Source organism: Amphimedon queenslandica, unplaced genomic scaffold, assembly GCF_000090795.2.
Source record: "Amphimedon queenslandica unplaced genomic scaffold, v1.1 AMPQUscaffold_13453, whole genome shotgun sequence".
Lineage (NCBI taxonomy): Eukaryota > Metazoa > Porifera > Demospongiae > Haplosclerida > Niphatidae > Amphimedon > Amphimedon queenslandica.
The window spans coordinates 17,608-43,739 of record NW_003546311.1 but is presented as its reverse complement, the minus strand read 5'-3'; the positions used below and the strand labels follow the sequence as shown (position 1 = coordinate 43,739).

General features: G+C 39.0%; 9 protein-coding genes across 10 annotated transcripts; 5 read left to right on the top strand and 4 right to left on the bottom strand.

Moving 5' to 3' along the window:
• Positions 1-803: 803 nt before the first annotated feature.
• Positions 804-1,777, top strand: LOC100637915 (ER membrane protein complex subunit 4-like). The gene is made up of 6 exons (XM_003385670.3): positions 804-906; positions 955-1,018; positions 1,077-1,115; positions 1,241-1,394; positions 1,449-1,606; positions 1,660-1,777. The coding sequence occupies exons 1-6, from the start codon at positions 860-862 to the stop codon at positions 1,708-1,710; spliced, it is 513 nt and encodes a 170-aa protein (XP_003385718.1). The 5' UTR covers positions 804-859; the 3' UTR covers positions 1,711-1,777.
• Positions 1,720-2,896, bottom strand: LOC100634185 (peptide methionine sulfoxide reductase-like; the record flags this gene model as incomplete). Its single annotated transcript, XM_011404910.2, has 3 exons — positions 1,720-2,138; positions 2,482-2,733; positions 2,796-2,896. Coding segments are annotated over 3 exons (576 nt in total), but the record flags the coding sequence as incomplete, so codon positions are not given.
• Positions 2,897-3,206: 310 nt separating this feature from the next.
• On the top strand, positions 3,207-4,507 carry LOC100637792 (glycine cleavage system H protein-like). Its single transcript, XM_003385669.3, has 4 exons — positions 3,207-3,398; positions 3,488-3,637; positions 4,149-4,280; positions 4,329-4,507. The coding sequence occupies exons 1-4, from the start codon at positions 3,254-3,256 to the stop codon at positions 4,421-4,423; spliced, it is 522 nt and encodes a 173-aa protein (XP_003385717.1). The 5' UTR covers positions 3,207-3,253; the 3' UTR covers positions 4,424-4,507.
• A 21-nt stretch (positions 4,508-4,528) lies between these two features.
• LOC100637668 (homocysteine-responsive endoplasmic reticulum-resident ubiquitin-like domain member 2 protein) lies at positions 4,529-8,817 on the top strand. Its single transcript, XM_003385668.3, has 10 exons — positions 4,529-4,750; positions 4,836-4,904; positions 5,003-5,101; positions 5,183-5,245; positions 5,296-5,357; positions 6,008-6,139; positions 7,619-7,912; positions 7,973-8,010; positions 8,140-8,264; positions 8,573-8,817. The coding sequence occupies exons 1-10, from the start codon at positions 4,604-4,606 to the stop codon at positions 8,684-8,686; spliced, it is 1,143 nt and encodes a 380-aa protein (XP_003385716.2). The 5' UTR covers positions 4,529-4,603; the 3' UTR covers positions 8,687-8,817.
• A 140-nt stretch (positions 8,818-8,957) lies between these two features.
• Positions 8,958-11,940, top strand: LOC100637542 (E3 ubiquitin-protein ligase TRIM71-like). Its single transcript, XM_003385667.3, has 2 exons — positions 8,958-9,317; positions 9,379-11,940. The coding sequence occupies exon 2, from the start codon at positions 9,391-9,393 to the stop codon at positions 11,734-11,736; it is 2,346 nt and encodes a 781-aa protein (XP_003385715.2). The 5' UTR covers positions 8,958-9,317; positions 9,379-9,390; the 3' UTR covers positions 11,737-11,940.
• An 86-nt stretch (positions 11,941-12,026) lies between these two features.
• On the bottom strand, positions 12,027-13,432 carry LOC100634058 (malonyl-CoA-acyl carrier protein transacylase, mitochondrial-like). Its single transcript, XM_003385639.3, has 3 exons — positions 13,085-13,432; positions 12,942-13,029; positions 12,027-12,711 (listed from the first exon to the last, which is right to left on the bottom strand). The coding sequence occupies exons 1-3, from the start codon at positions 13,415-13,417 to the stop codon at positions 12,125-12,127; spliced, it is 1,008 nt and encodes a 335-aa protein (XP_003385687.2). The 5' UTR covers positions 13,418-13,432; the 3' UTR covers positions 12,027-12,124.
• An 83-nt stretch (positions 13,433-13,515) lies between these two features.
• On the top strand, positions 13,516-22,434 carry LOC105312338 (ankyrin repeat domain-containing protein 27-like). The gene is made up of 29 exons (XM_019995122.1): positions 13,516-13,642; positions 13,691-13,849; positions 13,964-14,023; positions 14,389-14,473; positions 14,535-14,618; positions 14,671-14,753; positions 14,802-14,861; positions 14,906-14,956; positions 15,002-15,064; positions 15,118-15,194; positions 15,262-15,307; positions 15,416-15,491; positions 15,568-15,634; positions 15,692-15,754; positions 15,804-15,861; positions 15,912-16,111; positions 16,197-16,279; positions 16,329-16,444; positions 19,180-19,272; positions 19,333-19,432; positions 19,514-19,608; positions 20,301-20,555; positions 20,598-20,642; positions 20,690-20,794; positions 20,873-21,061; positions 21,720-21,839; positions 21,890-21,951; positions 22,012-22,108; positions 22,217-22,434. Exons 1-29 carry the CDS (start codon positions 13,541-13,543, stop codon positions 22,349-22,351), a joined length of 2,829 nt encoding a protein of 942 aa, XP_019850681.1. The 5' UTR covers positions 13,516-13,540; the 3' UTR covers positions 22,352-22,434.
• Positions 22,435-22,492: 58 nt separating this feature from the next.
• LOC100637415 (adenine deaminase-like) lies at positions 22,493-24,559 on the bottom strand. Its single transcript, XM_019995123.1, has 2 exons — positions 24,226-24,559; positions 22,493-24,050 (listed from the first exon to the last, which is right to left on the bottom strand). Exons 1-2 carry the CDS (start codon positions 24,400-24,402, stop codon positions 22,614-22,616), a joined length of 1,614 nt encoding a protein of 537 aa, XP_019850682.1. The 5' UTR covers positions 24,403-24,559; the 3' UTR covers positions 22,493-22,613.
• Positions 24,476-26,103, bottom strand: LOC105312337 (dual specificity protein phosphatase 1B-like). 2 transcript variants are annotated; one of them, XM_011404907.2, is made up of 4 exons: positions 25,748-26,103; positions 25,373-25,559; positions 24,890-25,011; positions 24,476-24,779 (listed from the first exon to the last, which is right to left on the bottom strand). In XM_011404907.2, the coding sequence occupies exons 1-4, from the start codon at positions 25,913-25,915 to the stop codon at positions 24,588-24,590; spliced, it is 669 nt and encodes a 222-aa protein (XP_011403209.2). In that variant the 5' UTR covers positions 25,916-26,103; the 3' UTR covers positions 24,476-24,587. The 2 variants fall into 2 exon arrangements, with proteins under 2 accessions (XP_011403209.2, XP_019850684.1); XM_019995125.1 differs by having other exon boundaries at positions 24,890-25,057; positions 25,377-25,559; positions 25,748-26,102.
• Between the last annotated feature and the right edge of the window lie 29 nt (positions 26,104-26,132).

Here is a 26,132-nt window from a genome sequence, read left to right as displayed (position 1 = left end):
TGTCCTCCAAAGAGCCTGTTAGAAGAGGTGCATCCTTGAGTACCAGTTCTTGCCCTATTATGAAATAATAATAATGTTATTTCAAATAGCTGTAGATGTACTGTACTATTTTACCAGTTTGAGGAGGTTTTGTTGAGTGCATGAATGACTTGAGGGATATCAGCATCTTGAGATGGATGAGTAGCTTCCCCATTAGCAGCTAGCTGGAGTATGAAGTTATCATTTTCATCAAATTCATCAGCCAGCAGTGGACGGGCTCGGGCAAATGCAACGGCCAACAAAGTGAGGAATATTCCAACAGAAACAATTGTAGTAGTCATTGCTACAGTTGATAGTTAATAAAATCTTGTTGATAAATTATTATTATTACTATTATTATCACTGCAGTTGAAATGACTTGACTGCTGAGTGGAAGTTGCCCTCTTTTTATAGTAATGACCCAGGAGAGTGATGCATGCATGCAGTATTTAATTTCCTTCCTTCCTTGTAAAGTTATGCTCCCTAATTTCTGAGCCTTGGAAGGATCCTTTCCTTGTTTCCTCATACTTTCCTCCACTCGTTGTTCCTGCAGTTGTATAATCTTTCCTTCACTGCACATAGGACATGGAAAGAAGGAAAAAATTAGTCCTTCTGTAGTGCTGAGTTCATACACCTAATTATAATTATTCATCCTTCGCTGCACATAGGGCATGGAAAGAAGGAAAAAATTAGTCTTTCCGTAGTGCTGAGTTCATGCACCTAATTATAATTATTCAAAGGTGTTTTCCTTATATTTTCCTCTAGCAATAATGTTCGCTGTGCTTGCATGCGAGTTTGCATCAATCTTCAATAATTTATTTAAACCCCGCCCTTTATTAACATGGCGTCTAGAGGAAAGTGGTCTGTTGATTTTACTGAAGGAAGAAAGTAAAGGAAATTTTATGAAATATTTTTATTTATTTTTAAAAATTTTAGGCACAGAAGATCAGATGAATTAGCGAGTCCTCCAGGCTACATTCACAAACTGCCAACTAATGAAGTAACTTAATATTATTATAAAATTTGCTATAATATATATCCATCTTGACTTTCCCCAGGAGAGTACAGAAGATGAAGATTCTAATTTAGTGGCAAAGGTACGTTATGATTGTGAAATTTAATTGTGCAATTTATGAAAATGATTAAGTACAAAATGTAAGTGTATTTCATATAATAATTATATATTATTATGTATCTATATATGTGTTTTGTTTCTCAATAGCAAGGATGGGGCCTTGCTTTAGGTCCCCTGAAGCAGCTCCCTATGAATCTATTTATAATGTGGATGGCTGGTAATACTGTCTCTCTCTTTCCCATAATGATGGTTGGCATGATGTTCTTCAGGCCAGTCCAGACATTGCTAAGCTGTAAAGAAGGTAATGAATGATGTTCCCATTTGTTTATGCTCTCTGATACTATCTCATTCATAGCATTCAAGAATCTGGTTGGAGACCAGGCTATATTCCAGAAAGCAGTTTACGTGTTTGGTAACCTGGCCGTGATTGCATTGGCAGTCTACAAGTTCCACAGTATGGGGCTGCTCCCCACGTACCAGTCTGACTGGTTAGAGTTTCAGGAACCTCAGAAGGTAAAGTGTGACGGATCGTTTGACTGGTTTTCAAAACCTGTTTTACCTCATAGATACTAGAGATATCTGGCGGTGGCATTGCACTCAATAATGACTACTCATAAAAAATATTTATAATAATTATTACTCATTGATTAAAAATCCTGTGATCGCTAAATCACAATGACCTCATACTATCATCAGCCACAAGGACCAGGCAGTTGCCAAGTTTATCCTTGCAGCATCATGTGAGAGTCACGTGACAAAGCCACACAGACACACACATACACTATTATAATACAGAGACAAAAACAAATTACTACAATTTAGTTAATATAAATTTCCACGTGATACGATGGCTCTGAGGCGATCCTGTATGCGAGAAGGAAGATTAAAAAGAGAGAGCTCTTTCTCCAGCTCGTCCATCTTCCCATATCCTCCACAGTAGCCATTGAGACGACATGCAATGTGAGATTTGATGAGCTCCTCATCAGTGAGGTTTAGGGCTTGGAGTATGTCTCTTTGCTGGCGTAGCAGATATTTTTGATGGTAACTGCAGCAAAAATAAAATAAGAGGTCACAATTATAATAATGCAATCCATTATAAGAATTAATAGGTTTAAATAAACAGCCTTAAAAGGAGGATTGAGGAAATGAGTAGTAGCAATAGTAATTCATGTGACATCCTAGCTATAATGACTATGCTTTTAATTGAAATGGATACAAAATCCAAACAAATACCAAAACAGATCAAATACCAATGGAAATACAGCTGTTGGATAGTGTAAACAGCTGGAGTAAAATTTAGTCTTGTAAACAAGACATTTAAATCAGATTATTTATTGTCTATTTTATTTCAAATAATAACTACACACCACTGAATTGTATTCACTCACTCTTCAGCATTGTAGAATGTTTCAGCTTGAGCAATCTTTGTCTGTATTTTCTTGCTACGCTTTGACTGCTCTTGCTCCTTGGACTCTTCAGCTTGAGTCTTCTGCTCGTCGCTGTGATAGAAAATGGCGGACATGTACTGGCGAGATGCACAGCGAGTTGGATCGTGATTCTCCCAGAACAGCTTCAGTAGATCAGTGTAACTGGTAACGTCTGGATCATAGTGTATTTCTATAGTCTCTGTGTGATCACCACTATAATATAAGAGAGACAAAAGTGTAGTTATACACACATTAAGGATTATTTATGATCTTACAGGCTGTAATATGTAGGCCCTTTCTTCTTTCCCCCGGTAAACCCAACCTTTGTACGGAGTACACCCGGGGCACAGCCGAACTGTGCCTCGGGGAACCAGAATCAGCTCAGGGCAAAGGTAGCCACACCGTGTTTGACATCATCAGCAATGGTAAGGTCAGCAGTCTTGCTTGTCACGTCCTGGAGGGGATCCGTTGTTGTAGTGTTCTTATCCATAGACTCAACAGGTTCTTTTCTATCACCACCTTTTACCAGTTTTCGGAGAAATGCCATAGGAAGAGCCCTAGATGACAAATCTGGAGATCCTTCTTTACTGGTGAGAAAAAGTACACGCAGCATAAATAAACACTTTTAACAGCAAATTAATTAACTAGCTAGGCCTAGTCAAAAGGAGTGGCTCCAAATGGGCGTGTCTAATTATTTTTCTCTTTTTTTTCCTAAACTTTTCCCATTACCCTCATGGCTGTGTCTTGCGCGGTTAGATTTGTTTCTTATCATCTACTGGCAACTGCCTCTTCTCGCCTGGTACCCTCCATTAGTACGAAAGCAGCCCCGAGTCTCGTTTCATTGCAAAGGAGCAGACTCTACTCTAGCAGTGCCCCATGTGAGTGTAGTATATATACATAGTTATTATAACATGTATATAATGTGTGACAATGATAGCAATGACTATTCATCATTCTTATTTTGCAGCTTCAAACTATCGTTTCACTAAATCTCACGAATGGGTATCCTTAGAAGGAGACGTGGCGACTGTTGGAATCTCTGACCACGCCCAGGATTCACTTGGGGAAGCTGTTTACGTTGATATGCCGGATGTTGGAACAAGCTTTAATCAAGGAGGTATGCATGCTTGTGGTAACTCCATCTGTGAACATAACGTACACGCTGATAGTATAGGCCTCTCTTTTAGCAAACAGTAGCATAATTCATTTTATAAGATTGCATGATGTATAAGGTTTTCTGAAAAATTAATAATAATAATTTCCAAATATCTCAATTTATACTACATAGTCTGATGCATTGCCATCGTATAGCCACTGGAGTTTTAATTTTGAGGTTTGCTGTTAATTATTTTTAAAATGTGCAATTTAATTCTGCAAAGCATTAATAGCCAATAGGTATAGCAATAGCTCACACCTATACCATTGAAATTAAATTCTGCATACACTTTATTGGCATCAAATTGGAAAATTATAATTCCTCAAGTAATACTTCCAGCTATGTGGTATGCTGAGTCAACTTAGATTTTAGCCATGATTATTAGTTTCAGCACCTACAGTACAATATTAGAAAGAAGTAATTATTAGAAGCTAAAAGAGCAATAGTATGATGATGATAATTATCATTATAGATGTATTTGGGACAGTTGAGAGTGTTAAAGCTGCTGCTGATCTGTATGCTCCTGTTGGAGGAGAAGTGACTGAGATCAACGGGTCATTGACCGAATCACCAAGTCTTGTCAATGGAAGCCCTTATAATGAAGGTGACTGGTATAACGCAGTTTTTGTTCATATTTTTAAAAACTTTTTAGGTTGGATTGTTAAGTTGAAAGTGCCTTCTGACGGCGAGTATAATAAGTTGATGTCTCCTGAAGATTATAATGCTTTCCTTGAAACAGAAAATTAAGTCAATTTTCAATGACAGCAATAATGAGAAATTGTAGACTTAATTTAAAATTATTGTCAATTAGCATGATTATCCTCCAGCCAATGAAAGCATAACACATCAACGAGTGGGCGTGGTCCATCAATTTAAGGGCGTGGCTCAATTAATAATTAATTCATTTAATTGTCTACATTATTAACAATGGCGACCAATGGTAACCAAAGGAATGTGTCTGTACTAGTGAAGACTGCGAATGGCTCTGTGGAAGATTTGAGCATCGAGTGTGAGAGGAAGTGGTGCTTGTTTGATCTGAAGGTCCATCTATCCAATATCCATCCGTCTCACCCGGTAACTCATAATATTTCTATCTATATATATATACATGTAAACCGACCGACATTAACATGTTTATCGTGTCTTTTTTCTTCTTTAGCCTGTTAGGAGTCAGAAGCTGATCCACAGTGGGAGGATTGTTCCTGATGAAACCCCCATCACTGACCTGGTATTAATAATCGCACCTTTGTTCACACTTATTGCTAATTGAGCTCCGCCCAAAGAGAATCATAGTCATAATATTCTTTTTCTTTTTTTCTTACAAAGGAGTCCTCGTCTGGTATAACGCTACACCTGGTCGTATCTCCATCAAGATCAAACTCTCTCCCTGTCACTAATAGCCACAGTGCTCCTCCTCAACCAGTCGTAAGTACATTATACATGTACGTGTACATGCACCATGTCACGTGATAATAATTATTCTCGTGATCGTTTGACGTGTTATAGGTGAGAGAGAGGGCAAGGCCTCGACCAGTAGCCACTCCATCTGCTACCAGTAATGGAGAACAGGTCTATAGAACTAATAGTGTTAGTTGTATTTATTGTTGTCATACCAATAGGTCAATAATAATAATACCGGTAGTGGAGAGAGTACTAGTAGTACTCATCAGAGACATACTACGTAAGTTATAATTATGTAATTATGTCAGAGTAACATTAATTTTGATTGTAATGCCAGTACTAATTTTGCTTAATGTATGTATAATGTATATTGTAGGCCTGAGTGATAGCAGTAATATCTCTGTCACGATATTTAGTAACTCTAATATCAGGATAGTGAACATATCATGATAGTTTAGCCATTGGGTTTACACGTGGAAATACAATGATTTATTTAAGAATGTAGTCATGATTGTACTTAACCAATGCATTTATTAATTTGTAAAATCACAGTATACCTGTACTAGTTAATTTATTTAATCCAAATTTTCAACGAGAAACACTGTCCTGCTATACTGAATACACGTTCACATGCTGGTGATGTTTATAGCAGGGTCACAGTGAAAAACCTTGAAGCAAGCTGTGCTATAATAAGTCATTAGTCATACCACTCTAGCTGTAGAATTTGCCATTAATTAGAAGATGATTACAGCTGTCAAGTGTCATTTATGTGCATGCTCCATGTACACATGATAACTATCATGATAGTTAAAATAACAGTATCACAATCACATGGTGCAGCTATTGATATTGCCAAGTTATTTCTCATCACATCAACAATGTTTGAGATTCTTTCCTAATCATCCAATTTGTCTTCCTGTCAATAATTAGGACGATACCTGGATACGGTGCCCCAGTCCCTCCTCAGTTCCCTCAGGGCTGGCCCCACCCCTATATGATGTCCCCTTACTATGCTGCTCAGATGACTCAGTGGTACCAGATGATGTATAACAATCCTAACTGGTAAGCTCCTGTATTCATTTCATGTACTATATGTGTAATTGAAATGGAGAGTTCTCTTCTATGGAATACTCTGCATGTATACACTACAGACACAAATTTTTGAGCAACTTTAAAAATTCATAAAAAATTCAATTTTGATTGGAATGAGCTCAAACTTTCTACACAACATAAGAACATGTATATGCATTAGAAAAAATTATAAAAATGGAGAATTCTCTCCTAGTCATTTTTGCCGAAATTTGGCTCGTGACCCTGTACTATAGTACAGGGACTTTGGTCCTATTTTTGAGCAACTTTAAAAATTTGTAAAAAAAAATCCAATATTGATAGGAATGAGCTCAAACTTTCTACACAACATAAGAACATGTATATGCATTAGAAAAAATTATAAAAATGGAGAATTCTCTTCTAGTCATTTTTGCCGAAATTTGGCTCTTGACCCTGTACTATAGTACAGGGACTTTGGTCCTATTTTTGAGCAACTTTAAAAATTTGTAAAAAAATCCAATATTGATAGGAATGAGCTCAAACTTTCTACACAATATAAGAACATGTATATGCATTAGAAAAAATTATAAAAATGGAGAATTTTCTCCTAGTCATTTTTGCCAAAATTTGGCTCATGACCCTGTACTATAATAGTACAGGGACTTTGGTCCTATTTTTGAGCAACTTTAAAAATTCGTAAAAAATCCAATATTGATAGGAATCAGCTCAAACTTTCTACACAATATAAGAACATGTATATGCATTAGAAAAAATTATTAAAATAATAAATTTCCCCTATTCATTTTTGCCGAAATTTGACCAAAGTAGGGCCCTGTACTGTAGTACAGGTACTTTGGCCTGATTTTTTAGTAATTTTAAAATTCATAAAAAATCCAAATATGATTGGAATTAGCTACTTTTTACATAACATGAGAACATGTACAATGTATACAATGTATGTATTTTTTTAAAATCATAAAAATAGTGAATTTTCTCCTTTTCATTTTTGGTGGAATTTGGCCATAGTCCTCTAGTACAGGCTGATTTTGAGCAACTTTAAAAATTCATTAAAAATTCAAATTTGATTAGAAACAGCTCAAACTTTCTACACAACCTAAGATCATGTATATATGTATCAGAAGATGCAATAAAGATGGACTCCTGCTGTACTGTAACAAAGCTTATTGGGGATGGGGATCTCTTTCCCTTGACTTTGATTTATTTGATTAGGTGGCTCCCTTGGTTGAACTCCTACTATAATTCTTACTATACATTGCTAATATCATGTAATCTTTACTATTACATGATGTTTTTTGTATCTAACATTTGTACAACGTCTACGTGTGTTGGCGTTTCTTTCAACATTGTTTATTTAATAAAAAGCTGTTACTTTGTAATAAAAGCAAAGTTATTATTCCGAGTCTATGTATACCTTTTCCTTAGAGCATAAATAAACACATTATTACAACCCTATCCCATCACTTTTTTTAGGCAAATCCCACCCCAGACTCATCAACATCCCAACCCGGACAATCCTGTGGGCGGGGCAGGAGGCGTGGCTCCGGCTCCGCCCGAACCAGAGGCTGATCAAGATAATGATGACATAGCTATGAACGCTGGTGGCGGAATGATGGGTGGGCTGATGGCTGACAACAGGCAGAGGAGGGATCTCGTGGATTATGCCTACATGCTATTGATGCTGTTTTTCCTTGGTACTATGGGATACCTCTCTGGTTCCATATACCAGTTTGCTATATTTGGTGTGGGTGTGGCCCTAATATTAATGTAGGTTTGATGATATGCTGATTATTGTCATGTTGGTCTATTGTTCTTTGACCTTATTAGGAATCAGGGTGGCTGGTTCAGACTACAAAGAAGACAATGTGAGTTGATGAGAGAGAAAGAGAGAGTAGCATTTTAAAATAAGTATTGTTGTATTGTGTTATCTCTATTAGCTGTTATTATTATTATTATTTATTATTGCATTTGTATTATTTATTATTCTTTTTTAGTAAACCAGAATCCTCCCCCTCCTCCTCCTCCTTCTCCTGTACAGCCGGATCCTCCCAGAAGGGAAGATAATGAAGCACCAGTTGATGATAATGATAGAGGAGACCCACCTCAAGAACAGCAAGAGGTGTGTGTGTGTGTGTTGCAGTGTGTGTGTGTGTGTGTGTCGCAGTGTGTGTGTGTGTGTGTGTGTGTGTCACAGTGTGTGTGTGTGTGTGTGGTAATACTCCAAAAACAATTAAGGCGCCTTACATTGATATTGCGCAACATTAAATAGTGTTATATATTGTGTAATCTAGTGATAATGTACCTCCAAGCTTAGTTATATTGTGTAATAAGATAATGTACCTGAGGTATGATCATGATAGGTCATTATTAAGGCTCATTAATGAGGCTTCTACTGCATTTAATTCCTATAATTATTGTTCATTATAGGCTCCTCCTCCTGAGGAAGAGAGAAGAGGGTTCTTTGGTACTCTTGTGACACTCATAACATCTTTTTTCACATCTCTTGTACCACAGCAGCTTCCTGAATTAGCTAATGACTAGTCATGGCAGTTGTTACAAATAATTATATAATCAGTATTAAATTGTTATTTGTTATGTTATTAATTATATATCTAGTTCATCTTGTAGATAAGCCGTTCATTCATCAGTTCCCTTTGTTTATTTATTATGAATATTTGCCTTACAAAGCTATCATTACTAGTAGTTAGTTATCAGTCTTGGTAATTGAATTTGATTTGAGGCTCTATTTGGCTGCCACTAGCTAACTTTGCTAAACAGCGTGTGACACAAGGACCAAGTTGTTGAAGAATAATTTAGAAAAATCTCAATAATAAATGATTTGTTCATTTTCACCTTGGGGAAGCAGTCTGTATGCCAGTGGTGACCATTCTCTATCAGTGGTGCTAATTGTATTCATTGAGTAGTACAATTCCTTATATAAAGTGTTGGAACGTTAATCAAGACACTTGTGTTGTGTATACACCTCTCACGATGCACTTTGTGTGGTCACACTAATTAAAAAGTGTGTGCGTGTTCTGATAAAGTCATAAGAGTCAAGAAAGGGGCTAAGATAATGCTGCAGGAGGAGCAGCAGCACTAACAGGACAATAGGCCTTTCTGCAGTGCTCTTACAGACCCTAGATCTAGCTGCTGTTAACTTATATAATACAATGTAAGATATTGTTGTATCCTTTCTCTGTCTTTATTTCCCTTTCTCCTATTCATTTGTGCAGTTCTCAGCAGTGATGGCTTATGTGGGCCTCCTCTCTAAAACACCATCTGATCAAAGACACTTGAGGCCATCATCCTATGGCTATAATTCTTCCTTGCCTCCCCATCCTCCTCCTCCTCCCTCTCTCTGCCCTCTTTGCTTTCTTCCTTTCAACCAAGCCATCACTGCAGCCTGTCCTAACTGCTTCTATCGTCCACCCTCCCTCCTCTCTCCTCCCTCTCACCAACATCATCTCCAAAGCAGCAAGAGGAGCAACTCCTCTCTTTCATCCTCTGGCTCTTCCTCCTCCTCTATCACGTCCCCCTCTGAGCTGCCGAGTGATAGTTTCATGATGAGTAGTATGATGGGTGTTGTTGACGATATCCTCAGAGAGGAGACTTCACCAATCTGCCGTCATTGCAGTCAAGCGGAGCCACCACTTTTATTCTGTCTCGACTGCAAGGAGCACTTATGCCTTTATTGTACCCCTCACCATCAAAAAGACCACCATATCGTGAAAACGCATCCTTCTTTTCCCTACAAGGAAATGTCTCCCATCTCTCCTCCTCCATCTAAATCCCTTACTCCTTCTGATACTTGTCTTCAGCACTTGGGTGAGCCACTCCTTTATTTCTGTAGGCCCTGTCTCGCTACCATTTGCTACAAGTGCATTGATGAAGATCACAAGAGTCACCAATATGCTCCCATTGCTCAGTCTTTTCAAAAGATGCAGCCATCAATGGATGAGCTTGCCTTGGCGGTTCCACAGCAGTTATCAGCACTCAAGCAATCCTCTCAAAACTTTGAAAGAGCTCGTGCTGACATCTTGAGAAAGAAAAACGAGATGAGCTCAAGCATCCATCAGATCTTTCATCAGTTGCACGAAGCAATAAGAAAGAGAGAGCTTGAGATTTTAGCTCGCATTGAGACAATAACAACTACAAGGCTGGGCTCTCTAGACAAAGAAAAGGATAAGATAAGTCTGGATATCAGGAGTTTATCTGAGCTAAGCAGTCAGATGAAGGAAGCTAAAGAGAAAGAGCAGCTTGCAGCCTTGGTAATGACTCATTGTAAATTAGGGAAGGAGCTGGAGAGGATTGCTAGCAATCCAAAGCAGCACACGATTGAAGATGAAAGCTTGTTAGCAATGCAGAACCAGTCAAGCATTCAAACAGCCATCAATGATTTTTGTAAGCTCACGACTGCCCCTTATCCTCCACTCTGCAGTGCATCTGGTGAAGGATTGCTGCACCCACGAGTCAATAAGCCAGTGACTGTCACTGTGTTTACAAAGGACAGACTGGGAGAGCCTTGCACTGAAGGAGGAGAAACACTGGTTGCTAGTCTAAGTCAAAAAACCGGAGGAGGAGTGACGGTGAGAGATAACAAAGATGGGACTTACTTGCTTAGCTTTAAGCCCCAGTCCTGCGGCGATCAGTACCTATCAATCACCATTCGTGGTCACCACATTCAAGGCAGCCCATTCCAGCTCTTAGTCGATGGTAGAAGAGAGTATAATCATTTTGTAGTGAGTGTAGTATTTGGTAGTGAAGGCTCTAAGCCAGGTGAACTCTGTCGACCGTGGGGTATCTGTGCAGACCATAAAGGTAATATTATCATTGGTGACAGGAGTAATCATAGAATACAGGTCTTTGACTCAAAAGGTGCATTTAGTCATGCCTTTGGATCAGAGGGGTCTCATCCGGGGCAGTTTAACCGTCCAGCAGGAGTTGCTGTAACAAAAGAGGGTGACATTGTTGTAGCTGATAAGGACAACCATCGTATACAAAAGTTCCAGCTCAATGGGAAATTGATGCACCACTTTGGATCAAGAGGAAGCAATGATGGTCAAATGATATATCCGTACGACGTAGCTGTTCATCAGACAGATGGGCGTATAGTTGTCACTGATACTGGAAACCATAGGATTCTTATGTTCACTTCTGATGGCTCACTCTTGGGAAAGTTTGGCTACAAGGGTTACCTCTGTGGCCACTTTGACTCTCCTCGCGGGATTGTCATGACCAACGAGGGACACATAGCTGTGTCTGATTTTAATGTGCATCATTTGCTAGTCATTGAGCCTAACGGTACCCAAGCTCGTATCCTTGGGAGTCATGGTAGTGGTAATGCCCAGTTCACACGCCCCCAAGGGATTGCTATCGATCATAGGGACAACTTTGTTGTAGTAGACACCAAAAACAACAGGATCGTTATCATGAGCCCGTGTGGACAATATCTCACAAAATTTGGCTCTGGAGGAAGAGCCCGTGGACAATTCGATCGTCCAACTAGTGTCACTGTCCTGCCAGATGGACGCATTGCTGTGTTGGATTTTGGAAATTCTCGTGTGCAGATATTTCAAGAAGTGTCGCCATAAGAAATTAGCATACTAACCAACTATAAACTGCTATAGCTGTATTGTGTTATTTCTCTTAACTCTAAAAGTGTTTTGTTCTTGCCCTTAGAAACAAATCCCACCTTATTTTAGATGCAATTGCACGAAAATTGTCATTTATTATTATTTTATATATAGTATTTATTTATTATTATGCTTTTTGCTATTAGTATAATTTTAACATTAGCACCTATCAAAATCCTGGCAGTATTCTTGCACTAGCTTACTCATGACTTCATATGCTTATTCCTTAAAAGGGCATAATTAATTTAGGGAGTCAATCATGTGATGATTGTGAATATCGTTATAGTAAATTAATTTAATTATTTATGCATACAGTGAATAAAATTATATGTTAATTAATGGTTCATCATACATCAACATTGGTGCAGTTATTAAATGCAGTTTTGTTGATTTTTCTTAAAACAGCTTTCAGTTGTCTTCCTGGCCCAACTTCTATGAAGCCTTCTTCACCAGAGATGGTAATCATCTGATTCATGGTCTGATGCCAGAGGACAGGCTCAACCAAATGCCACGAAAGTCCATGCTTTATCTCACTAATACTCCCATACTGATCACCACTCAAGTTTGAGTAGACAGGTACCGAAGGGAGAGAGATGTCAATGGTATCTAATATCTCTTCCACCTTCTCCACTGCACTATGCATGAGAGGAGAGTGAAAAGCACCAGATACATCAATGCTTTTAATAGACATTGCTCCTTTACTGACTGCGAGTGATTTGAGTGCTTTCAGTGATTCCATTGTACCTCCCACTGTGTAACCAAGCTGGAATAAATGGCCTGCAATTGATAGCGGCTCTTTTGTTTGTGAAGAAGCAGAAAGGACACACTCCTCCAGTGCCTTTTCCTCCAGACCGATTATCGTGAGCATACCACTGGGTCTCTCCAAGCAGGCATCATTCATAGCCCTAGCTCTCTCTCTAACCAATAATAGTCCTATTGTGAATTACATTAGCAGTGAAATATGATCCTTATGCTAGTATGTACATAAGGGAATAAGGGGCAAGAGGATGAAAGGTGCTAAGACACCACAACTGAGTCATTGCCCAAATTGATTCTCTCTACTATAACTAGAGATATTTTCAAATTTTGTTGTTGAAATCATTAAATTTTGTTGTTGAAATCATTAAATTTTAATGACAAAGCTATTTCAAATTTTAATATACCTTGCTCTAGTGATATCGATTCGGCTGCTATCAGAGCAGTAATCTCACCAACAGAGAAACCAGCCATTCCCGCAACTTCATTTCTAATCTGAAAATTAATAAAATACAATGTCAGGGCTAGAGCATATTTTAATTTGATTAACTTGTTCGTCAAGCATCCGGTAAGCAGCTAGGGACCCAACAACAACAGCAGGCTGACAGTAAATGGTTCTACTGAGAACTTCCTGAGGCCCACGAAGGCAGTATTTCCTCAAATCGTAGCCAAGGACATCGGATGATTTCAGAAAGAGGTCTTTGATTGATGGAGGGAGAGGGGAGGGAAGGCTACTGGTCATGCCGACGTACTGGCTGCCCTGACCTGGGAAGAGTAACTTGTAGCCTGAGGACATGAGAGGAGCTGGAGATGAAGAGAGAGCTCGAGAGAAAGAGACCTTTTCTGTCATTGCACCAATCATCACTCTACCTGATGACACCATGCTGATCCGTATTAGTTCTATTAACTCAGTCAAAGTCAAGAATATTGAAATAGGCGTAGGTTAAAACAAAAGGGTTAAAATTTTTAAAAGGCGTTTCTGTAGGTGGAGTTTAATAAGAAAAACATGGCGAAATACGACGAGGACCTTCATGATAATCCTTTCTTTATAACTCTCTCAGAAAAGTTTCCAGATCTCTTTGACCTTGCGTCTGAAAAGTGCTGGATGGTAATACCTCTCGCTTATGCCTTTTAACCTCTAAATTTGCTTGTTTAGATATGCGTTCCTCGTTTTGAGACTGTTTTGCGTTCCAAGATCTACAAGCAAGACGTAGAAACGCACATACTGCTACCCGAGAAAGAGCTGGAGGTACCTGACGAAGAAGACAGCAAAAGCAAAGACCAGTCCATGGCTTTTGTGACTTTAAATGGAAAGGTCAGTGGGCGTGGCTAAATAAATGAAAAAATGCAACATGTAATTTTGAGTTATAAATTATTGTAATATCTATTTTTTAGCTCTTAATGCATCCTAATATATATTCTTTTGTAGTATTTATCAATCCAAGGTGAATATATAGTAACTGGTTGTGGATTTAAAGAGGAGAGGAGGGTATGTACCAATCTTATTTTCATTTTCATTGTCTAAAGAACATTATTATTATTATGCTACTAACTTGAGGCCACAGACTAATAGCAACTATTACCAAAAATACTGCAGCTATAAAATGTTTTTATTTGCATAATCCGATCTCCTTATGCTATGCTATACCAAAGATTCTGCAAATATTCATAAAAATTCTGAATTTGATCAGAATCAATTCAAACTCGATATAGAACATTAGAGCAGGTATAATGTATAAGAAAAAAATTATAAATGGAGAATTTTCTCTTAGCCATTTTTACAGAGTTGGCCAAATTTTGGATCAATGTTTTTTTGCTATTGTCCTTTTGGCATATGCTATCCTTTATTTTTAGGTCAAGATTCTATTTGATGAAAGTTTTTTCAATTCAAAAGACCAGAGCTACCAAGTACTGTGCATTGACAAACAGCTGGAAGGAGGCACGTACATTAAACTCACAGATGACATAATGTCTGTTTACTGTCTCTCTTATCTCTATAGGACCTGAAGAGCAGCCAATGATGGTTGCTTCATTAGAAACTCTTAGCGATTGTCACGACTTTCTTTGGAATCATAATGACCCAGGTATTCTTCTTTTTTTCTCCTCTTTAATTTTTATTTATTTGCATTCCCCTAGCCTGTGAAAAAGTAAAGAAAACAGTTGACAGCTATCTGAGTAGCCTAACTGTAAAAATTGACTCAACTCCTGACCAAATTAAAGTACGTATGATTATCAAAGAATGTCTTGGAGTTGATTGTATTGTCTAGGACATAGCTTTTGAAATATATGAGACAGCATTAGCTGAAATATCTAAGCTTCCCCACATTGTAAGCCACTGTAATGTCCCTCTTCTTATCTTACTTTGTAACAGAGAAAGCTTCACAGTGGCTCTGGCAAGAACTTCTTTGCATTGGCCACAGAAGTAAGATCAATCACAATCTATTATTGTCATTTTCTATTCCGACAGACTTATATTTTGAATAAGATTCACTCGCAGCTTTTTAGACTCCTCTGCAGAACTGAATTAGGAGTTAGTAGTAGTACCATTATGATAATGACCTACTCCCCACTTCTTTATAATAGGATTCAGATATTAATAAATACACTAGGAAAGCATGCGATGTCCATTTTGCAGACCTAGGCATAAGACAAGAGTACAGGTATGAGCCTGTAGTGGTCTTGTTGCTTTAAATTTTCTTCTACTTCTGTATATTTATCATTATGCAGTCCTGGGTTGTCAAAGGCCAGAGAGCATCTTCTAAGTCTTAACAAAGTAATTAGCTATAAATGATATCGTTGCTATTAATTAATTGTAAAAAAGAAAGGAAAATAGGAGCCTTTAGGAGGAGTGTTGTTTTTAATTATTAATTTATCTCTCTAGTGCTCTAGTCCTTTTGAAAAGACTCGTTGTTTTAAACAGACAGTGAGCTCTCTCGGTGCTGGTAGTACTGCCAAAGGTCAGTGAATGGATAAATTAACACGAGAACTTCACATGATATTACATATACACGTAACTTCATTACCTTACTTTAGGACTCACTGCTGATGAACTTCTCCCTATTCTGGTATATTTAGTACTTAAGTCTGAAATACCAAACTGGTTAGTAAATTTAATTTTTTACAAATTTATGCCCCACCCCTCACTCATTCTTTCAAGGAAGGTGAACTTGTTCTACATTCAGCAGTTTCATTTTTCAAACGTCGGGAGCGAAGAGATCCTGTATGTTGCTGATATTATTAATAAATCTTTTTAGAACTACTCCCTCCAGATATTACTTGACATCTTTTGAAGCAGCTGTTGAATACATCACAACCAAATCACTAGAAGTAATCGCATGGAGCACTTTATAATTATAATGATATTTATTTCCTTTCAGAATAGCATATCTATTAATCGTGCAAGGTTCTACTGTGAGACTGAGACTCTAACAGTGACGAGGCTGCGCTCTTTCTTTGATAGTGTGGCGAGAGAGGACGTGGAGAGTGTTGAAAAGCTTTTAAAACTACCGGACGATATTTCCATGAGTCTTTGTCACCCTCTTTGTCACTGCGAAAAGTGTGCCCCTATTGTATCAAAGTGAGAGGAAGAGAGGGAGTGTATGGAGAATAAGAATGAAGGCTTTAAATATTGAGGAATAATGTCACAATCTGTGTTTGTGTAGTTACCACGACGACCCTGCCCGTGTTAGCATTTATTCGCGCGACTCTTTAAAAAGAACAGGCCTCCATTATGCAGCTCTTATGGGTAAACCCCTACCAATTAGTATTAATCATTGGTCTTTGATTGAATGCAGGGCAGGCAATCATCATACAGAGACTGTTGGAGCTTAAAAGTGACATTGATGCTGTTGATATTAACCACCACACCCCTCTTCACCTGGCATGTTTGCACGGCAACCAGAAATGTGTTGTAAGTATTTTTAAAAGTACTATTATGTAAATGAAATTATTATTACATGTATGCGTGGTGTATGCATGTACATGTAGGAGCCTATCTTTAAATTGTTAAGTTAAATTGTTAAGTTTTTAAATTGTCAAGTTTGTGAGGGAAGAAGATCTTGCAGGAGAAGCTTTGGTAATTGGTTTTCCGCCTTTAGAAACTATCCCTGCATCACGTGACAGCTCAGTTAGTGGAGTTCCAAATGGATTTTGTATTAAAGGCTCTTTTGTTATTGGAGGGAAGTCTAGTTTAGGAGGTGCTGGGGCTGGCTCCATATCAGGGTTGGGTAGCTTTGGGCCTGTGGTGGTATTGAGAGAAGTAGGTGGAACTGAAGGTGTTGGATTTGGCTCTTCAGTTGCTGTTTGAGGCTGAGGCTGAGTTTCAATGGACTTTGAGCCCTGAAGACTTTCACTTTGCAACTCATCAATGCTTTGACTTCTGACAGGAGCTTGTGGCTGAATATCCTGAGCCTGGAGTTGAATGACTGCCTCACTTGTTTGTGGCTGGATTTGGGTTTCTATGGTCTGAAGCTGGAGCTGAGCAGTCTGAGGGATGGACTGGATATTCTGAGACTGAATAGTCTGAGCTTGAGGCAGTTGAATGGTTTGAGTCTGAGGCTGAATGGTTTGAGTCTGAGGCTGAATGGTTTGGGTTTGAGGCTGAATAGGTGGCAGAATGGTCAGAGGCTGAATGGTTTGAGTCTGAGGCTGAAAGGCCTTGGGTGGTAAAGCTTGTTGAACTCTAGGTGTAGGCTCAAGCAACTGCCCCTGTGTTATATTTTGAGGAAAAGGGGCAATAAAATAAGGTTGGACTGGTGACACAGATTGCAGTATCTGTGGTACTCCAGGTGATACTACTTGCTGAGGCTGTGGCTCAACTTGTGCTATGACCTGTAGAGGCTGTTGAAGGACACTGCTTGTTGGTTGAATGAGATAAGGCTGTTGGCTCATTACTCCTTGCTCCCTTTGTGGTACTAGACCAGGTAGACTTGCTAGTAGCTGTTGCTGTAGTTGTCTCTCCCTTTCCCCAAACTGTGCCTGTTCTAGTCTACTTGTTGGTGGTAATGGTTTACTGGCAGTGATTCCTTCTTGTGCTCTAGCGTCCAGCTCTCCTGTCCTTTTCATTTCTATTGATTCTGATTGTCCTCTGCTCATCGGTTTAACTTTATCATTGTTATCTTCAGAGCTGCTGCTCGAGGAGGAGCTACTGCTTGAGCTCTCTCTCCTTTTCTTTTTCTTAATCTTTTTCGGAACTTTTGATTTGAAGAGGTCCTTGAGTGACAACCGAATGCTCTTGCCTGCTAATGCAAAGGCCAGTATGAGTACTGCATCAAGGAGCTGCCCAGTGATGATTATGTGAGTGGAATTAATGTCAGTGAATGTGACCACTAGTATGCCAATAGCTTTGAGGATCTGAGCCACATAGCCTACCAGATAAATCAAGACGTAGCATATCTGTTGCTTTCTGGTTATTTCTATTGGCAGGCGTGGTGCCTCTCTCTTCTTTTTCTTTCTTTGATTGACTAGTGCAAATAAACTCGCAGCAAGTCTTGGCATCATATCCTCCCTTTCCTTCTGCCCCTTCTTGCTCTTCTTGTCCTTCATCCTTAATGTCGTACCTAATACTTGCACTCCAATGAATATCGGTATAACAAAGAGTGTTAGGATTATTGGTGCAGCAAGGAATGCAACTGCAACCCCGCCTTGATTTATCCAACACTTGAGCTTCCCGTCTTTCCTTATCCCGTACATGACAGAGTTAGACACGCTGAAATTAACTCCTACCAACGATGCAACAACGACGAATGGTAGTATCCAAGAGGCAAGGAAGTCCAGCAAGAAAAGGAGCCTCTCCTTATTGACTGTTAGCTCTTTCTGTATGGAGACTCTTCCTAGCTCGAGTCCTACAAAAGTGTACGATATGAACATGGCCAGTGTGAAAAGGTGACTGAAAAATGCAATGTGTTCGCAGGAAACCGTATTCAATATCAGTTGGTAGAATGTCTCATGGATGAGGAGGATGGCATTGAAGAGGAGGGTTGAAACCAGAAAGTTTATAACAGTTATGTCAAAAGTTGTTATCTTTGCCACATCAAGACAGCGTAGCAGCTCAAAGAGCCCAATGGCCAGTAGGTTAGCAATGATGGAAATAGGAAGGAAGACTGCCCCTGGTATCTGGAAAGCTGTGCTGTAGGGGAAGTATGTTTGTGGCTGTGTGGGGCACACTATTGGTTCACCACTGGTTGTGTTTCCAATAACTGGCAGAGTCTGTCCTTGGAATGAGACCAGCCCTGCACTGGTTGTAGTGTATTCACTTGGGTCTGTCAGCACTTGACAGTTGCTTTGTTCCTGAGACCAACTGACAGTGAAGACTGCGAAGAATATGAGCATTTCCTTTATCATCTTGATTTTTGTACCTCTATAGACACTCCTTTATCTTAACTATACTGTCTTTAGCTGCCACACTGTTCTCTCCTTCCTTCTCTTCTCTTGTTTTTTAATTCTTTTAGTGGTACAGTAGTTATGTGTGACTTTTAGAAGCCTGGCCAGTGCAGTCCTGAATAGTTGCTAAATTTACTTCAATGTGTAATTTTCCCTAGCCATCAATAAATCAGCCCTTTCGTATAGGGTTTTTTAATAGTTGAGGTGTTTATTGTACACTGTATTTTTCCCATACATTGCATCAATGCTCTCCCTTTTTTGCAGCTTTTCTTATTGAGCGAAGGAGCAAGTATCAACAAGATGGACAGGGGTGGAAACACGCCATTACACTTGGCATGTTCCCATGGACATGAAGAGGTAGTACCATTTTTTGGTTTCCTTCTCCCTCACTTTCGCTTCTCCTTTCAACGTCTTTAGTGTGTCAAGGCATTAGTGTTCAATAAAGAAAAGTGTAATGTTAATCATCAAAACAGTTTCGGCGACACTCCTCTTCACTTGGCAGCGCGCTGGAACTATGGTAAGTGGCACATGCAATATTATATGACTTTCAAAATGGCTGTCATCATTATTATTATTATTATTATTATTATTATTATAGGACTTATAGTGCCTTTATTACTGGAGCATGGTGCCCAGTTTGATATTAGGAACAAGCTAAATGATACTCCTGCCAGAGCCTCTTACAATACAAAGGTCAGTGCTAAGTTGTTGAATTTTAATATATAAGGAAATCTGCTCATGTGTTGAATGTGAATAATGTTGTTATTTCTTGATCAGTTGCGAATGTAAATTAAATTTTATAAAAATCTATGTCTAATGCGCATGCGCAGTTGTACAAACATGTGGTCAGATTTACGCATGCGCACTAGTCTTGTACAAACACGTGGTCAGACAGTTTGTTTAACACTAAGATGGCGCCAAAAAAAGTGATTAAAGACAGCTTTTGCCACTTACTGGCTATTTTAATTCAGTTCAATTGTCGCTTTTTCTGTCAAAAAAATCAGTTAGCTTCATAACTTTATCCTCTGAACAATTAACTACGCCTACACAGCTTATTCTATTTTAATTATAATCGCTATTAATTCGAGGTCAAGTACTTGAGTGAATATCGTGATGGTATTCAAAATCATGATAGTTTTGTAACTATCAATCATGATAGTGGTAGTGTTACTATCGCCCAGCACTACTTTCTACACAAATTATAAAAATTGAAAAACCTTTTTTGTGATTTTTATGGAATTTGGCCAAAGACTATCTTAGGATTTTTGCTGCAGTTTTTAACTTTGATAATTCACTGACAAGAAGCACTATGCCAAACTGCTGTGGGAAACCTATTTCTTTGTTTTCAGTTGCCATGTTAACCACTATGCTTCATTCATTAACAGATTTTTGTAAATTTACAATCTCTCGCGTCAAATCGACACTCCAGTTTTTCAGCTGGTAGTGGAGGGAGAGGAGGAGAAGGAGGGAGAGGAGGAGGAAGAAGAGCAAGTGAAAAGGAGGAAACTGATGGTGGCCGGGCATCCTCCAGCGATGTGAAGCTCAGGAATAGCGACAGCCTATCAAGAAACCCCACAAAATCAATTGCAAGGAGGAGGAGTACCCTTTCCTCTGATGCACCTAGTGAAACTGATAAACAGGTTTGGCTACCTTAGTTATTGCTATGATGATGCTTTGCTTAGCTAAAGAAGCTCTTTCGTGCTATCCACGATCACGACATCACAATGGTATGAGAATGTGTACTACTAAATATAAATTATGTAACCTTTTTAAGGTCAAGTATTTGTTTGGTAATCAGGCCACACCCACTGAAGGAGGGGGAGGGGCTACTGCATGCCATCCTCTCTGTCAGTGTGAAAAGTGTCAAAAATTGAGAAAAGTAAATTCGTTTGCACATAATGTATTGATTGATACATCAATGTCTGTGTATATGTGTGCAAATTTCCCTTCATTCCAGGGTCATCTTGTTTTCTTGAATGTCAATGTACGCGATTCACATGGTAATACCCCACTCCATAAAGCAGCACTCAATGGCTCTAGAGCAATAGTGGACTATCTTATTAGCAGAGATGCACCAAAGAATGCTAGAACAAAGGATGAGCTGTTGACTCCATTACACTTGGCTTGTCAGTACAATCATAAAGATGTAAGGAATAGAGAGAAGCAGTTTTTTGTATTTTCTAATGCACATTATCAAGAGTACATGATGTGTTAGAGAGAGTGTCTAACCATAGTACTGTAGGCTGCTACATCACGGCGTAGAGTGTTTTATGAGTATCCAGCTAATTTCCAAGAGTACACAAATTTACATATTTACAGTTTTAATACATAACAAAACCATTGATCAGATAACTTTAATAATTAAAGGGCGGGGTGCAAAAATTGATTGTTTCCTAAACCTAGAGGAGTACTCAGTCTCACTTTGCTCACTTGGAGATAGTTCTTGCCTAGTTATAGGTCACAAGAGGCTTTTCAATGAAGGGGCGCGTCTAATATTTTATTAAATACTACACCCAAAATGGACACTCTTGTTAATTATGTAAAGAAGGTGCTAAAGTGATTATGTAAACTATACAGAACACTCTACGCCGTGATGTAGCAGCCTACAGTACTATGGTTAGACACTCTCTCTAACACATCATATACTCTTGACATTATTGATACCTTTATGCAATGTAGAAAGTCTGAGTTGTTTCTGTTAATATTTTTTGAGTTATTGCTATTCAAAAAACTGAAATAATGCTTCAAATGAAAATATCACTTTTACATGGAGTTCTGGAAGAATTCTAGTTCTGTTCCTGTAGGTTGTCATGAAGTTGCTTGAAAATGGAGCCGACGTTAATCCAAGTGACGTCAGAGGAAACACTCCATTGCATTTCTGTTGCAACAATGGGCACATGGACTCTGCAGCTTTGCTATTGATAGTTAGTGAATGGGGGCACACTGAGCTATCTAATCCCTCTCTCTCTCTTAGCATGGAGCTGATGTAACAGCTCTCAATGACAGAGGTGATACTCCATTACATAATGCAGCGAGGTAGGATTGAATAACTACAGCAGTACAAGTGTCACTCATCATATGCATATTTATTTCAAGGTGGAATCATGCCTCATTAGCTAAAGAGCTGATATTATATGGAGCACAGTATTCTCATAGAAACAATGAGGACAAGACACCGGATGATTTGACAACTGTTAGTTTTGAAAAATATTGGTCACTTGCTAAATTTTATTATACTATATCTTTAACTATCTTATGCTTTTGCTGTTCTTTACTGGTCATTCTTCATTGTTTTTTGCAGGATGAAGAAGTCCACCATGTTATAAAGCAGGCTATGAGTGGTGAGATATCCATTGGTGCATACAAGCCCTTATCTTCACCTCCTCATGCTGGTAGCCCTAACATTTCTGATGACGACGACTTTGAACACATTTAATTCAATTTATATTATGATATTTTTTGATAATTTTATAGCACAGTTTTTGAGTTTTTACTACTAGCTTGCATGGCTTATTTGAATCCATGTCTTTGTATATCGGGGAATTGCATTTCTAAAGGATTTCTCAATTTTAAATTACACTTTAAGAAAATGTTTCAATGGTGCAATATTAAAATTAAATTTTGAAACAAAACAGCTTGCAGCTAATCATAAGTGCAATCACACAGCTTATCAGCATTGTTATAGGCATGGTTAGAAATTAGAATACAGCTTTCTTCTTTCTCTCCTCAAAATCCCTTTCAACTCCTTCCAAGACTTCATCCAGACTATCAAAAAGGATAACATGCTCTATCTCGGCATCAGACACGCCCAATCGCTTCACCACATCTTGAAACAGAGTACCGAGAGGCTCTCGATAAATGTAGAGCTTCTTGGCCGGATAGTTCCTTTCTGATCGTCCCACCCAGTGGCTCCAGCTAACAATGATCTCGGTAAAGGTGCCCATCTTCCCTGGGAAAGCAATAAGATACTCTGAAGTCTCGATCAAATCGCTCGTCCTTGAGGAGAAGCTAAGACTCAGCATAGTCTTAGAGACATACTCATTCCCAATCGGGTTTCTTGATCGAAACGTCCGAGGAGAGAGTACACCAAGAGACAGGCCTCCTTCATCGTTTGCCCCGTGGGAGGCGGCCTTCATAATACCATTGTAACCTCCTGAAGCAACCTGATAGCCACGAGAGGCAAACATCCCTGCTAACTTGCGGGCCATTTCATACTGGGGCGTCCCTGGAGCTGGCTGTCGTGAGCCAAATATTGCAACTGATTTCGGCGGAGCAGCAAACCCTGATTCAACATTGAATCGATTCAGGCATGACAAATAATACTCCTTCTCTACCAGTGGAAGGAATGTTGCGTTGAAGGCATTTCGACATATGTTGAAGACGTCTTTGGCAGTCAGTTTGCAATCCTTTACTGCCTGGACAAAATTGGCATTAATATACCCACCAAAGTAAGCTGGGTCATCAGAGTTTATGGTGACCAGTAATCCTTTGTCCAGTAACTGCTTGACTGGGCTGGCACCGTTAAAGTAGCGACTTGCTACTTGGAGTTTTATATTAGAGAGAGGGCAGACAGTGAGAGGTATCTTTCTAGCTACCAGTGAGCTAACAAGCTCATCACTTGAGAGACATTGAACTCCATGATCGATTCTCTTTGCTTTCAAGCAGTCCAACGCTCCAGTGATATACTCTGGGCCTCCTTCCTCTCCAGCGTGTGCTACAACTTGAAGTCCAAGGTCTCTTGCCATCGAGAAAACCTTTTCAAACTTTTCGGGTGGGTTACCAACCTCACCCGAATCCAGGCCGACGCCTATAATCTTGTCAAGATGAGGCATGGCTTCCTTTAAAGTTTTAATGGCTTCGTCTTCAGAGAGGTGGCGAAGAAAACAAAGTATGAGACTACCTTTGATGTTGTAGTGCTGGTAGCCATGACAAAGGCCGCGATGGAGCCCATTAATCACGGTCTCAAAAGGGACTCCTCTCTCTGTGTGGGTCTGAGGATCAAAGAATATTTCTGCAACCAGGACACTGTCGTGAGCTGCCTTCTGGAGATATGCATTCATCAGATCAAAGAAATCCTCCTCCTCCTTAAGAACGCTGCATGCTTCGTAATAGAGATCAAGAAAGTCTTGAAGATTCTAAAATAAAGATATATATATAAATATAATAAATGAAGTGCTCACTCCACCCATCATAAACAAAAAACTTAACTTGCAAACAATATTATAATCTATGGCATTAATGTGGGAATTGGCAAGGTCACAACACTTATAGCATGGTAAACAACATGATGGTATCATTGGCATGGACTACCTTAAATGTTTGTCTTCTATCTTTATGAGAGGAAACAGTGCCTTCCAGTTTTATACCATTCCTCTCTGCTAGCTTAAACATTAATTCTGGCTCCAGTGTGCCTTCAATGTGGATGTGAAGCTCAGCTTTTGGGATATCCTCAATATAATACAACAGGGACTGTGTTGGATCCGCCATCTTATTGCTGTCAATGCAGTGAATGCACGTGCACAAATTTTATGGAGACAATGAACTATGAATGTCATTATTCTATAATCTCAATAAAAACCTTGTCACTATTAATTGCTTTGTTACACCACAAGCTAAGAGGAAAAGGAGGAAATGATAATGTAATAATATGTCAATTAGATATAGAATCTTTATCAAATCCTAATAGCTTGTCGTAGCTCTTGGAGAAGCTCTGACTTTTCAAATTCTTCCAGTCGTTTCATAAAGTGAGGATTAGGTTCTGCCATTTTGTGCAAAGACTGCACAAGTCCCAAAGACTCCTTCAAAGAGAGGCCTTTAGCAACCATAACATAAGCAACAACAGCTGTAGAGGAACGGGATTTACCCTAAAACACATAATGATACAACAATATGGGAGCGGTGAATGTATGCATAGCATATAGCATAGTCTGCATGATTATCAATGACAAGTAAGGATTTATTGTTCTTCCTTTACCTGTGCACAATGAACAAATACAGATTGGCCTTGCATGTCAAGCCCGGTCTGTATATAATTGCAGAGTGTCCTGATGTCAGAGTCAGGAATGAGCCATGTCTCGGTGTCTTCCCAATTTAATTCTAAAAAATTTATTTTCAATATGTCTCTGGCTTCCTGGACTGCAGTCTGTGAGGATGAGATCATACAGTCATAACAAATGATCTCATTGGCACTCACAGTATAAACCTTTCCTGTAAACCATGTGAGAGGGGAATACCAATCAGGGTCTATGGTATGCTATTGTCCGTTTTCAATTGCTTTGTAGTACAATAGACTAACACTGCCCAATGCATACCAGGGACAGACTTGATTTTGATAAGACATATCACTGTCTACTCATAAATTATATGGGGAAGTTCTCTCTACTCAAGCTATGCAGATACATGCATCATCATTGCTTTGTGCATGCACTGAGTGATATGCATAATTATGCATATTGACCTACTAAATACTTTGGTCCAAAAATCTCTAGCCCCTTTGCAGTATTGACTATGTGAGTGACGTTGGCCTCTCGTAGGAACTGAGTATTTATGACACCACGAAAACCGCCTAAATAAAGTCCGCCCCCGCTTGAAGTGGTCAGAATGCGATCGGGAGTCTTTTCTGCTTTTGTTGAATGGGCAAGAGCCTACGGTAGAAGGAGAAATAATTCAAAGCTATAATGCACTCAACTTAATTATTAATTTCAGATTTAAAACAAAAGAAGAACAAATTGAGGAAGTAATTGTTTACATTCTTATAAATAAAAATCACATTTCCAAGGATGTTAACAGATGCCCAGAATTGCTGCCAAATTGCTAAACTAAGTAAACTCACCTGGAGGAGTGCTTCGTCGTTAGGTATGGCCCCTGGCTCGTGCTTTGAAAAGAGCTTGTTGCAGTCAGTGCAAAGGCTCGGCCTGAGAGGATGTGGGTGGAACTCCTGACAGTCTGCCTCCCCGGTGAAATGTACCTGCTTTAGCAGCTCTTGATTATTGATAGGCATAGATTATATTGAGTTAGTAGTCTAGGTTGTTTTTATTAAGAAAGATGCACAAACCGTCTGCCTCAGTAATTCTTGTTCCCCCCAAACAATGACGGGAGATGTAGAGGGTAGACTCCCACTCGCTTTCCAAAAACAACCAGTTTCCTTTTTTAGCTCTTAAAGGTGTGGCTTCCTTCTACTTGCTTTTTTGATCACACTTGCTATGTACAGATCAGAT